This window comes from Oncorhynchus tshawytscha, linkage group LG25 (genome assembly GCF_018296145.1).
Source record: "Oncorhynchus tshawytscha isolate Ot180627B linkage group LG25, Otsh_v2.0, whole genome shotgun sequence".
Lineage (NCBI taxonomy): Eukaryota > Metazoa > Chordata > Actinopteri > Salmoniformes > Salmonidae > Oncorhynchus > Oncorhynchus tshawytscha.
In genome coordinates, this window is record NC_056453.1 from 36,010,703 (window position 1) to 36,024,701 (window position 13,999).

At 40.8% G+C, this 13,999-nt stretch overlaps 1 protein-coding gene across 7 annotated transcripts in view; it reads right to left on the reverse strand.

Annotated features, from left to right (window-relative positions):
- Nucleotides 1–13,999, reverse strand: part of cyth1b (cytohesin 1b) — a 52,399-nt gene that overhangs the window by 21,586 nt on the left and 16,814 nt on the right. For 2 of the 7 annotated variants that reach the window (XM_024396005.2, XM_024396008.2), the window contains exon 1: nt 4,211–4,824. The exons of 2 other annotated variants lie outside the window; for them this stretch is intronic. Coding sequence is in view for 1 of the 5 variants with exons in the window: in XM_024396003.2 (XP_024251771.1) it covers nt 12,620–12,650 (31 nt within the window). In the remaining 4 variants the exon portion in view is untranslated. Of the gene's footprint in view, nt 1–4,210; nt 4,825–12,619; nt 12,847–13,999 lie in introns of those variants that run through there. 3 more of the 7 variants (XM_024396003.2, XM_042306283.1, XM_024396006.2) reach the window with 3 other exon arrangements.

A 13,999-nucleotide genomic window follows, 5' to 3' on the forward strand; every position in this document is an offset into this window, starting at 1 on the left:
TACTGTTCAATGCTGTTCAATACAATCAGCCTGAAAACAATGGCCGGTAGAAACTACGGTAATTTTCATTATTGTTAGCAATGATTTAGGAATCCTTGTGAGTAAGTATTAGCTAGGTTGCCACTTGTTCGTCTATTGAAATTGAACTTCAGTTCAAGAAAATAAATAGCTAGCTAGCTACTTAACCCTGTTGTCCAAAGCTAATGTTATAAGCAGTCAGCTTGCTTCATCTGGCTAGTGAGGCTCGACCGGACCAGGTTATGTGGTGTGAAGCTAGCCACAAGTGCCACAAGTGGAATTTGTGGTTTGCCTTCAAAATAAATAAAAAAGTGTCATTGACTGTAATGCAAATGTATACAAATAGAATCATGCCATACTTTTATTTTGAAGGCTAACCGCAAAGTCCACTATTGTGGCTAGCTTCACATAGATGGTAACACCACCATTAAACAATTAAGAACAGTCTTATAAATTAGGGTTATTTTAGATGACACCTAGGTATATAGTTCTGTCTGCTACACCTCTCTCCCAACCTCCTCTTTCTTTATAATGCACACCATATGTGCATTGAAGTACTGATTGAACTTAATAATATTACAATTATATTTATAATGTATGTATTAATAACACCTGGATAACTAACTTTCAATAAAGTGTTTCACATTCTCCACTGGTTGAAATTAAGTATCTCACTGAAATACTACACCTATCCTGTGTCCTCAGATTAATGCAGATGTAGGGAGTTAGATATGCATAGGCAGTGTAGTTGTACTGTTTTTGTCTGTATATATGAATTATAAATCAGCTTTTGCTTAAATCATGTTTAGTCTATTGCATAGTTACAATGTGTAATCATTGATGTCCCAGGAGCAGGAGTGGTAAACACTGTTGAAGTGTATATCTGTAACACATACATGCAGTCATGGCATCATTCAAAGAATGGAGTTTGATACACCTGGTATTGGATATGACTGAAAAAGAATGTCTCAGAGATTCATACCTGAACAACACCTTTATTGCCAAGGAAGAGTACATGATCAGTGAATATATTCAATGTACAGGCTACACTGTGGGCATCTCATGCGTGGTAATAACTACAGTACATGTATATAGGACTTGCATCCTTGGCACAATAAAGTGATTATATTCCACTCAATCCATAGGCTTCATTATTGCCATTCAGACTTGAAGTTGATACAACAACTATGATAGCTGAGGTTCATTGTTATGAATATTAGTTCAGAAGCTAACGTTTTAGGTTCCATACACAGATCAGCTACATAATGTAGCTAGCTACACATCCATAGGTATAGCTACTTTTATCATCCACTACACAATAAGAAAATGAATAGTTGTACATTCAACGTGCAGTAAAAGCTTTAGCTAGCTAGATTCTTTACATCCAGTGTCACAAGACGACAGCCTGGTTTGCTGGTTCTCAGGAGTCCCTAAAACATTAAATCAACCTGAATTACAATGTCATACTCATGTCATAACATTAGCTAGCTAGCTGGCTAATGTTAGCTAGTCAGCTAACTTGCTAAATAGCGATTTTCGTACATTTACTTTATGACAAAAAAAATATGCACAATCGTTTGTCTCTACATTAACTAACATATTCCTCTCAATTGTACATGTTTTGCTTGACTCGTTATGATGTTATAATTCCTAACATTTGCTTCCACTGTAATGTTTTGTCAGCCATCTTGGCTGAAGAAAGTCACCAGGGATGAGTGGCTCGCGTCAAATTCGTCTCGATATGTATGATTGGTCATATAAAAAGCTTGGGACCCAAATGCATAATGAGCACTAACTCTCCCTTGCGGAGGTCTGGAGCAATGAAGCAGTGATGCTGGGTACCTCTAAGTCCTGCAGTGTAAGCTCGCAACTTTTAAAGGAGGAACTGCTGTACCACACCTCCTCGTGCCTTATTGCTATTATAAACTGGTTATCAACGTAATTAGAGCAGTAAAAATGTATATGTTGTGTCATACCCGTGGTATACGGTCTGATATACCATGGCTGTCAGCCAATCAGCATTCAGGGATCGAACCACCCAGTTTATAATCAGTGATAGATCAGCAAACAAAGAGATGACCTATACCACCTCCACTTATTTGCCCAGCCAGAGAATTAACCAAATATACATAGAGGTTCAGTGAAACAAAATCACATTGGATTGATTAAGACAAGTCACAGGCGTTTGGTTGGGAGTAGGCCTAGGCTACTGAGCAACTGCAAGTGAAGAGCAAAATAATCTGCTTGTTAAGCTACACAACATCCTGGCTAAATGTTCTGATCAGTGTAAATAAATGAGCCAACTAGACAAGATGATCATGAGCAGCACTCACCTCAGCTAACATTTCCAAAGCCTAATTCTGGCCCAACCAATATCCAAACGGAGATTCAGTGGAAAGAAAAATCTAACATTGATTGAGCATGTCCCCATGCTTATCTCAAAGCAGCATGAAATGGTGCAGAAATAGTCAGTGGTGGAAAAAGTACCAAATTGTCATACTTGAGTAAAAGTAAAGATACCTTAAAAGAAAATTACTCTAGTAAAAGTCAACCATTAAAATACTACTGGAGTGAAAGTATTTGGTTAAGTATATTTAAGTATCAAAAGTATAAATAATTTCAAATTCCTTATGTAACCGATGTGAAATAGCTAGCTTGTTAGCGGTGGTGCGCGCTAATAGCGTTTCAATCGGTGACATCACTCACTCTGAGACCTTGACTTAGTGGTTCCCCTTGCTCTGCAAGGGCCGCGGCTTTTGTGGAGCGATGGGTAACTATGCTTCGTGGGTGTCAGTTGTCTATGTGTGCAGAGGGTCCCTGGTTCGAGCCCAGGTAGGGGCGAGGGGACGGACGAAAGCTAAACTGTTACACTTATATTAAGCAACCTAGACAGCATGATTTTCTTGTTTATTTACAGACAGTCAGACATAATTTACAAACGAAGCATTTGTGTTTAGTGAGTCTGCCAGATCAGAGGCAGTAGGGATAACCAGGGATGTTCTCCTGATAAGTGCGTGAATTAGAAAATGTGTGTCCTGCTAAGCATTCAAAATGTAAGGAGTACTTTTGGGTGTCCGGGAAAATGTAAGGAGTAAAAAGTACACTATTTTCTTTCGGAATGTAGTGGAATAAAAGTTGTCAAAAATTTGAATAGTTAAATACTTAAGTATTTTTACCTAATTACTCTACACCACTGGAAATATTGCTTTAAATATATTCAAAATTGGTTGACTTTCAGTAAGCAATCATTTGATGCCTTCAATTGCATTAGCCGACTTTATTCCAATATGTTCGTCCTTCAGTAATATCTATTCCCACAGTAATCCTCTATGGATCCATCAAGTTGTGGTTAAGAAAACAGTGCATTTGGTGAAGAGATGGGTGAAGTGACATGCCTCCTAAAGTGTAGAACTGCCAGGAGGATAGTAGTAACGGGTGCTGCCTAGCAACCATCAAGAGCTTAAGAGTGTAGTGCGTGCCAATGCTGCCTCAGCATTACGGCTACATTTCATACTAAGCCGTAGGCAGGAATTTACGTCAATCATGACTAGGTCGTGCATGGCTTTGTTGCCAGCAATACCTTTCATATATAAAAGAAAGCGGACACAAAGAAGGTGGGATGCTAAAGTTGGCGGAAAAATGTGGTGAAAGGTGTATCTGTGACAACACCATGAATTCTGTAATGGGTTAACTAGTGCTGTAATCAATGGGTTAACTAGTGCTGTAATGGTAAAGAGTCTATGTTAAGGCCACTTGGAGTCTAAATGGCTCCTTTTACTTCTATCAATAAACACATTTAAAACAACAAAGAATCATCTTTTGTATTGTGGATATTTTACCAATCAGCATTGACCTGATACATTTGTTAAAACTAGCTACCAGTATATGACATCAGTTCAATGTTTCTGGTGGGTATTGAGAAGGCTTGGGAGGGATAGTTTGGTTACATTGTGTAGTCTTGTCCACCCAAACACGCATGCACTGTTCTGCCCACGCACTGATAAGAGCATGCAGTTACTGTTGCATCTCTCAATCAGACCTTAACACACACACACATTGCGTTATCAGCTGATACAGCATGTACTATATTTTTGCTGTGTGTTTCCTGATGTCAAGAGGTGGCTGTTTCCTAGCAGTGTGACGATAATATGAGCGGGAAAAGGGGTAGACACACAGCGTGTAGTGTTCCTACCTGAGCGAGTTTGTCTCTCCCAGTCCTTCCACTGTTACCAGTATAACACAGGTCCAGAACACTTGCTTCACCCTTTAGTCCGTCTACCAGTCTCCACAGAGCCCACTCACACACACAGTCTCCAGTCTTGTCTACTGTACCTGTAGAATGAATTTCCCAGGTCCAGTACCAGACACTTCTCACCCAGTCCAGCCCAGAAAAACTCCAGCTCAAAAAAAATAAAGTCCAGTCTTTGTCTAATCCAGTCTGGCAGTAGTAGTCTCTCAATAATATAGTCCAGACTTCTCTCCCAATACAGCAGACCAGTCTGGTTCTTCTGCCCCAGTGCAACCCACCAGTACCCCAGTCCAGCCAAGCAGTATAACCCAGACAATCCCAGTCCCTCTGAGCCCTCCAATCCCGTGGTGCAATACTAAAATAACCAACACTGCCCCCCTCTCCCCTGCAACCAGGGACTGTCCTTAACCCTTAATTACCTGCCAAGCTTACCATCTGTCTTTCACATCACTACTACAAACTTGTAATGAGAGAGCGAGCAAGGTAACAGGCTAGCTGCTCCACCACACCACAGAGGGTGTGAGGAAGAGCACGAGAGAGCAAGTGTGTGTGAACCAGGAGTGTTCAGCTCAATCACTCTACCATTTGTTGAGAAATCACTGACCTGACAGGGGGGGGGGGGAACCCTCTCCCGCAACTCCTCCCTCTTTCCCTCCAAGCATTATACACAGTCTCCACCCCGTGGACTCTCACACATAGCCCTAGGTATGTGTACTCATGACTGTCGGACTGTACACCAATGACCTCCAGCACTGAATATGATCTCTGACTTAATGATAAACAAACCATTATGCAACAAGGGGCACTCTGTCCAATTATTTCACTTTTCTTTTTTTGAATCAGGCAACAAACAACTTGTCCTCTAAGAGATGCTACAGTACATAAACCTCAGTAAGTATTACTCAATGTGTGCTTCCGGGTTGGACTGCTGCGAGTCCATTAGCTACAGTTTCTGTTACTGATACTAAGTTGATGCAAAGATACTCTGCACAGACCTGATCCCAGTTTCCCAAAAGCATCAACTTCTTAAGGCTAGTGGGCAGTATTTTGACATCCGGATTAAAAGCGTGCCCAAAGTAAACTGCATGTTACTCAGGTCCAGAAGCCAGGATATGCATATAATTGGTAGATTTGGATAGAGAACACTCTAAAGTTTCTAAAACTGTTACGATAATGTCTGAGTATAACAGAACTGATTTGGCAGGCAAAACACCGAGGACAATCCATCCAGGGGGCTAAAAAGTGTGGTCATTGGATATTCCGACACTTTTCTATTGGAAACCCAATTTATTAGGATCCAAATTGCAGTTCCTATGGCTTCCACTAGATGTCAACAGTCTTTAGAAATTGTTCGATGTTTTTCTTTTGAGAAATGAAGAAGTAGACCTATATTTTCCATGTGTCACTCAGAAGGACTCTAGTCTTTTGGTGCGTGTGAACAGGAGTGCGCTCCTCGTTGTTTTTCTTTGGTATTGGAAACAAATTATTCCATTTTAAATTGTATCGATTATTTACATTTTAGGGTACCTGAGGTTGGATTAGAAACATTGTTTGAAATGTTTGGACCAAGTTTACATGTAACTTATTAGATACTTTGTAGGCATGTTGTGTGAGTTGGAACCGGTGTATTTCTGAATCAAACGCGCCAAATAAATGGACATTTTGGGACATAAAGAAGGACTTTATCGAACAAAACGACCACTCATTGTGTAACAGACATTTGGGATTGCAAAAAGATGAAGATCTTCAAAGGTAAGCGATTTAATTTTATTGCTATTTCTGACTTTCGTTATGCATCTGTTTGGTTGGAAAATGTTTTTCATGGTTTTGTATGCAGGGTGCCTCAGATAATCGTATGGTATTGCTTTCACCGTAAAGCCTTTTTGAAATCTGACAAAGCGGCTGGATTAACAAGAAGCACAGAACTGCCAGGCCCTGGATCAATAGAGATGCTCAAGTTTTTTTAATCCTGTATCGACAGATTCATGGAAATAGTCATTGCCTCTAAACTGTCAAGCATTATACTGTGTACCAAACTCACTTTTTTAGTGGCAGTAATAAAGCCTCTTGAAAAAGCCAAACCTTGACCCAGAAAATATTTGTAAATAATAACACACAAGAAAAAAAGTTGGCCTATCGAATCTCCCATTCCCCTCAAAAAGAATGTAAAAGCTGTTGCGCAGCAACTCACTGCTTTCCTGAAGACAAATAATGTATATGAAATGCTTCAGTCTGGTTTTAGACCCCATCATAGCACTGAGACGGCACTCGTGAAGGTGGTAAATTACCTTTTAATGGCATCAGACCAAGGCTCTACATCTGTCCTCGTGCTCCTAGACCGTAGTGCTGCTTTGACACCATCCATCACCACATTATTTTGGAGAGATTAGAAACCCTAATTGGTCTACAAGGACAAGTTATTGCCTGGTTTAGATCTTATCTGTCGGAAAGATCACCTCTGTGGATGGTTTGTCCTCTGACAAATCAAAAATCAAATCAAATTTTATTTGTCACATACATGGTTAGCAGATGTTAATGCGAGTGTGGCGAAATGCTTGTAAATCAATTGTAAGTGTCACCGTTCCTCAAGGTTCCATTTTAGGACCACTATTGTTTTCACTATATATTCTACCTCTTGGTGATGTCATTCGGAAACACACTCAACTTTCACTGCTATTCGGACGACACACAGCTGTATATTTCGATGAAACATGATGAAGCCCCAAAATTGCCTACCCTGGAAGCCTGTCTTTCAGACATAAGGAGAGATGAAGGCACATTTTTTACTTTGAAACTCAGACAAAACAGAGATGCTAGTTCTAGGTCCCAAGAAACAAAATGTTCTGCTGTTGGATTTGCCAATTAAATCGGTATGGTTGTACAGTCATCTGAAAAAAAAAAACTGAAAGACCTCACCGTTTCTCTAGACATTGATCTCTTTGACGAACATATCAATAGCTTTTTCCCCCCCATCTTCGTAACATTGCACAAATCAGAACCTTTTTGTCCAAAAATTATGCAGAAAAGATCATCCATGCTTTTGTCACTTCTAGATTAGACTACTGAAGTGCTCTAGTCTCCGGATACCCGGATAAAGCACCAAATAAAACGTCAGTTAGTGCTGAAACACAGCTGCTAGAATTCTGACTAGAACCCCAAAATTTGGTCATGTTACTCCAGTGCTAGTCTCTCTATATTGGCTTCCTGATAAGGCTAGGGCTGATTTCAATGTTTTACTGCTAATGAATCTTTCTACTCATTAAGTTAATTTGAGTCAGTTATGCCCTGGGCACACAGGACCCCATATCGGCGAACGATGACTCGAAATAGTCATGATTCTACAAGCCTCTCGTTCACATGTAGTTCACCATAAGGGGCTTATTGGAGCTGACATTTGTGACAGACTTGTAAAAGCGTGATTTTAAAACTTTTGATTGCTAGGCATATAGATAAGATTATTTATTGGTACTTTGAAACAAGATCTAGTTGTGGCAGCACTCGGATTAGATTGTGAATGACTATTTTGGCGGAATGCATTGCTTGATAGCCATGAGAGTGATAAGCACAATATCGTTTGAGAACTGCAGCACTCCAAACGATTTAGAAAGAGGAAGGGAAGCGCTACTAAGGTACACAATAGTAAACTTTGGTAGATAGAAGGTGCTCTTTGGTAAAAGGGGTAAATTGGTCATCAAAAAGAAAGGAGGACCAAGGCACTCTTCATATAATTGATTAAAATGCCTTTATTAGTATGACATGTTCAATAGAAACAACGTTTTTTTTTTTTTTAAACGACGCGTTTCGGCTGCATGGCCTTCGTCAGGGAGTACAAAAAAAGAATACAAGGTTCTCTTTTAAACAGCTTTTCAATTAGCCCTAATTGGAAGAGGGAGTGGTTACACAATTGATTGGGCACACCTAGTAAGCAATACTATACACATTGAAATACTGTAGCTATGTTATCATAAAAATACAACTCCAAACTAGAAGTATCAGAACACTAAAAGGTAGTTCTAACCTTAAATATGACTGGGAGAAGTGTCAAGAATAAGAAAGCTAAATATACCATAGTACACAGCAAAACATGAACAACAACAGTCTAACCATAGCTGAGGGCAATAGAGCAAAATGTCCACTAGATGACAGCAAATGGACCTATCACAAACCTACAGGAAGGGTGAGAAATCCATATCTTCATTTAAACCAGGGTACTTAGTGGCCTGTAGTTTGTAAATCCATATCTTCATTTAAACCAGGGTATTTAGTGGCCTGTAGTTTGTAAATCCAAAAACTTTCCCTTTGGTTTAACTGTTTAAGACGGTCCCCTTTTCTAATAGAGGCCGGAATAGGATCAATACTCAAACGATTTGTTCTACAGTTTGTTGAGCAGAGGTTGTGTATGTTTTTGTTTCTACAAAGCTGTGTCCATCATAACATTCAATTAATTGCATTCATTCTTGCACCATGCGATCAATTATCAGCTTTAAACATGTACTTTTCTTCTCTATGCTGCCTGCAGCATGATCCATTTTGCCCGTGCGCACATGACAGACAGTTGGACAAACCTACTCATTCAAGGGTCGTCAACACTATGAAATGACACATATGGAATCATGTAGTAACCAAAAAAGTTAAAAATAAATCCAAATACATTTTAAAGTAATTCTTCAAAGTAGCCACCCTTTGCCTTGATGACAGCTTTGCACACTCTTGGCATTCTCTCATCCAGCTTCATGAGGAATGCTTTTCCAACCGTTTAATGTCCATTGTTCATGTTTCTTGGCCCAAGCAAGTCTCTTTTTCTTATCGGTGTCCTTCAGTAGTGGTTTCTTTGCAGCAATTTGACCATGAAGGCCTGATTCACACAGTGTCCTCTGAACAGTTGATGTTGAGATGTGTCTGTTGCTTGAACTCTGAAGCATTTACTTGGGCTGCACTTTCTGAGGCTGGTAACTCTAATGAACTTATTCGCTGCAGCAGAGGTAACTCTGGGTTTTCCTTTCCTGTGGCAGTCCTCATGAGAGCTAGTTTCATCATAGTTTTTGCAACTGCACTTGAAGAAACTTTCAAAGTTCCTTAAAATGTCTTAAAGTAATGGACTTTTGTTTCTCTTTGCTTATTTGAGCTGTTCTTGCCATATAGGGCTATCTTCTATATACCACCCGTACCTCGTCACAATACAACCGATTGGCTCAGACGCATTAAGAAGGAAAGAAATTCCTCAAATTAACTTTTTTTTTAAAGGCACACCTGTTAACTGAAATGCATTCCAGGTGACTACCTCATGAAGCTTGTTGAGAGAATGCCAAGAGCGTGCAAAGCTATCATCAACACAAAGGGTTGCTATTTGAAGAATCCCAAATATATTTTGATTTGTTTAACACTTTCTTGGTTACTACATGATTCCATGTGTTATTTCATAGTTTTGATGACTTCACTATTATTCTACAACGCAGAAAATAGTAAAAGTTAAGAAAACCCCCTGAATGAGTAGGTGATCAAAAAATTTGACAGGTAGCGTATATACAGGGGATACCGATACCGAGTCAAGGATTATGGGGGGGGGGCAATGTAAATAGTCTGGGTGGCCATTTGATTAATTGTTCAGCAGTCTTATAGCTTGGGATTAGAAGCTGTTAAAGGAGCCTTTTGGACCTAGACTTGGCGCTCCGGTAGCGCTTGCCGTGCGGTAGCAGAGAGAACAGTCTATGATTTGGGCTGGAGTCTGACTGTTTTTTGGGCCTTCCTCTGACAACGCCTAGTATATAGATCCTGGATGGCAGGAAGCTTGGCCCCAGTGATGTATTGGGCCATATACCCCAGGTCGTTGCTGTAAATGATAGTGTTCTCAGTCAACTTACCCGGTAAAATAAGAGTTAAATGAAAAAAGTATACACTACCTTCTATAGCAACCTGTCAGGATGCTCTCGATGGTGCAGCTGTAGAACTTTGAGGATCTCAGGACCCATGTCAAATCTTTTCAGTCTCCTGAGGGGGAAAAGGTGTTGTTGTGCCCTCTTCACAACTGTCTTGGTGTGTTTAAACCATGATCGTTTGTTGGTGATGTGGACACCAAGGAACTTGAAGCTCTCGACACGCTCCAGCCCCGTCAATGTTAATGTGGGCCTGTTCGGCCCTCCTTTTCCTGTAGTCCACGATCATCTCCTTTGTCTTGCTCACATTGAGGGAGAGGTTTTTGTCCTGGCACCACACTGCCAGGTATCTGACCTCCTCCCTATAGGCTGTCTCAACGTTGTCGGTGATCAGGCCTACCACCGTTGTGTCTTCAGCAAACTTGATGGCGTTGGAGTCGTGCTTGGCCACACAGTCGTGGGTGAACAGGGAGTACAGGTGGGGACTAAGCACGCACCCCTGAGGGGCACCGGTGTTGAGGATCAGCGTGACAGATGTGGTAAGGGTAGGTAACAACACCTGTGGACAGCCCGCCAGGAAGTCCAGGATCCAGTTGCAGAGGGAGGTGTTTAGTCCCAGGGTCCTTAGCTTAAGGATGAGCTTTGTGGGCACTATAGTGTTGAACGCTGAGCTGTAGTCAATGAACAGCATTCTCACATAGGTGTTCCTTTTGTCCAGGTGGGAAAGGGCAGTGTGGAGTGCGATTGAAATTGCATTATCTGTGGATCTGTTTGGGTGGTATGCAAATTGGAGTGGATCATTCGTTTCAAACAAGAAGAAACAGAAATGTCTACGTGTTGCAATAAACAGTAAGGTAATGGAATTATGAAACGCTAGCAATTATTGTAGTATTAGAAACGTGTGAAAGCAAAAGCAAATATTTCAAATACTTCACTCTGGTGACTCCTTGTGGTGGGACGGGCACCTGCAGGCTGACCTTGGTCATGAGTTTAACGCGTTTCCTCTGACACATTGGTGCGGCTGGCTTCCGGGTTTTGTGGGTCATGTTTTGGAGGAGCCCATTGGGGAGTTGCAGCGATGAGACAAGCTCGAAAAGGGAGCTGCATATTTATTATGGCAATCCTCTCTTTCTACAATTTGACGTTTGCACTGCACCCGATCCTATATCTGTACAGCAAATCAACAATCTGTTCGCTAGCTCAACCGACCTGTGTTGATTGACAGTTTGAAGGTCCAATCAGAGTGCAGAGTGTGCGTTTCACTAGCCAATCTGTTGCAGTGTTTTTTCTTCTTTTCCAAGGGCGATGCTGTGGCTACTGTCTCTGGCTGTGTGTAGATTAAGCCACGTACCCCAGGATTCCCCCAACTGGCAGCCCGTGATTTTATCCCCCCCCAACAACACTTGCTCCTTCCATGACATAGACTGGCTAGGTGAATCCAGGCATAAATTAGCATTTCTCTCTCAGCCTCACTGCAAAATGTGTATAATTGCAGGAAATGAGCTCTAAAACTGGATGCTTTTGTCACTGCCGCCAACAGGATGGCTTTTAAAATGTTCAGTTGGCGACAGCACTGTTGGCCATGCCGACTGCCACGCCCCCACCACCTAAGACACATTTTGATCCAGAAGAAACCCTGCAAATGTATGCAAGGTTTGAAATTATTATGTTTTAGTCAAATATTGTATCTGTTTGGAAGTCTTGCAGTCAATTTGCAGACTACAAATTATTTGTAATTTCAAGTCAATCTCAAATCAAGTCATTTTATTTTCAAGTCTAAATTATTCACATTTGTCATGTGACTTGAGTCCACAACTGCTGTTTTCTACCAGAGAAGTTGTTTAAGTTTATTATTCGTATGTTCTGGATAGGCATGGAATACATCGTCCAACTAAATGCTTACTTGCAGGTTCCTTTTCGACAATGCAACAATAATAAATAAAGATAGGAATACGAACATAAACTAAGTACTTTTATTGCCTTCAGTTGCTCTTTGTGGTAAGATTTGAATGGAGAATGCTGATCGGAGCAGCACTGCTTTTCTTTTGATCCAATTAGTATCGACACATGCCTCAACAATGACCTTAGCAAACACTCTCGCTGCATGGTGTTTTAGAAAACGCATCTTACGTCTTCGGCTGATGTAGGAACGATGTATCGTAGACACACACGCATTATGATTTCAGTGATACACAGTGCACACACCGCTGCATGGCCTCAACTCAGTCCGCTAAATGAACCTTTTGTTCTAAGGTCGTCTGGAAATTAACATATGAAGACCTGTTGCGCTATTGCAGGTTGGGTAAGTTATTTTAGCCAGTCAACCGTAAAAGGCACTGCGAAAACATGTTACTAATAGCCAACAGAAACAAGGTAGCAATAACTTGGATGAAAAATAAATAGCATACAGGTATTAACTGTTTATAAAGCTAAGTCCTACATCAAATTGCATTGGCTAATTAAGTCTGGTGCTACTTACCCACTCCGTCTGCCGACTTCAGAACCATCATGTAGCCTTTCTGTAAACTACGAATCCTTTCAAAAACTTTACAAATTGCTGCTCACGTAGCAACAATTAATTGGAGCGCTCAGATATATATATATATATTTAGAGGTTGACTTTTTGTCGACTTTTTGTCGACTTTCTATCTTAAAATGACGTGTAACGGCTGTGAATTGACTCAGAACTGTGGTGAAACAAGGCGTGGTTTAGTAATACTTGCTACTGGGCAGCCAATCAGAAGTTTTGCTATTCCGATATTCGCTAAGCTCCACCCCCAGAAGTCACACATGCACACACACAAGCACTCTTGCTGCCCATGTTGACTCCAATGCTTCCCACAGCTGTGGCAACGGTCAAGTTGCCTGGATGTCCTTTTGGTGGTGGACCATTCTTGATACACATGGGAAGCATGGGAAACCAGCAGCGTTGCATTTCTACCATACCCTGTTCAAAGGAACTTAAATATGTTGTCTTGCCCATGAATGGCACACACACAATTCGTGTCTCAAGGCTTAAAAATAATGATTTAACCTGTCTCCTCCCCTTCATCTACAATGTCTGAAGTGGATTTGATTTAACAAGTGACATCAATCAGGGATCATAGCTTTCACCTGGATTCACCTGGTCAGTCTGTCTTGGATAATATTTTGTGTACTCAGTTTATAGTGTCCACTAGTTACCACAGTCACAAAGTCAACATTGGAAACATTAGCTTTTTTATCTTAATTTAAGGTTAGTGTTAGGCATAAAGTTAGCAGTGTGGTTAAGGTAGGGGTCGCGTTTAAATTCAAATTTTAAGAGGAACAATTGTAGAAATGGAAGGGGTTTATGACTTTGTGGCTGTGGTAACTAGTGATGACAGATTTATAGAGCTTTACCTCTGAATGGTGAATGACGTGATGACAGGCTAAAGGACCTTTTTAACTCTACATCATAGCAATGAAAGTGAGAGAGAGAGAGACAGAGCGAGAGTGCAAAGATGTGAGAGTATACAAGGGCAGAGAGAGAGACAGAAAATTATGTGGGTAGACAAGAGAGGAAGAGAAAGAAGAGAGATGAAGAGTAGGGGCAAAATGGGACACAAGAGGGAGAGAGGGTTTTAAAGCACAGCTGTGTGCTTGAATCAGAGCTTCATTCACTAAGTTTGGCCACAGAGAGAGGAAAACAGGATATGCTGAGAGAGAGAGCATTACAGGATATGCCAATGATATCTGCAGAACCAAGGAGCAAGAGTTTCTGAAAAGAAGGTATACGTCTATATATATAAGCCTCTGAAAAGAAGGTATATAAATAGTAAATCTGACTTTCTGTTTAAGGAGTTTATCAGTAAAATGATTTAAGCCATGGTGAATGGGG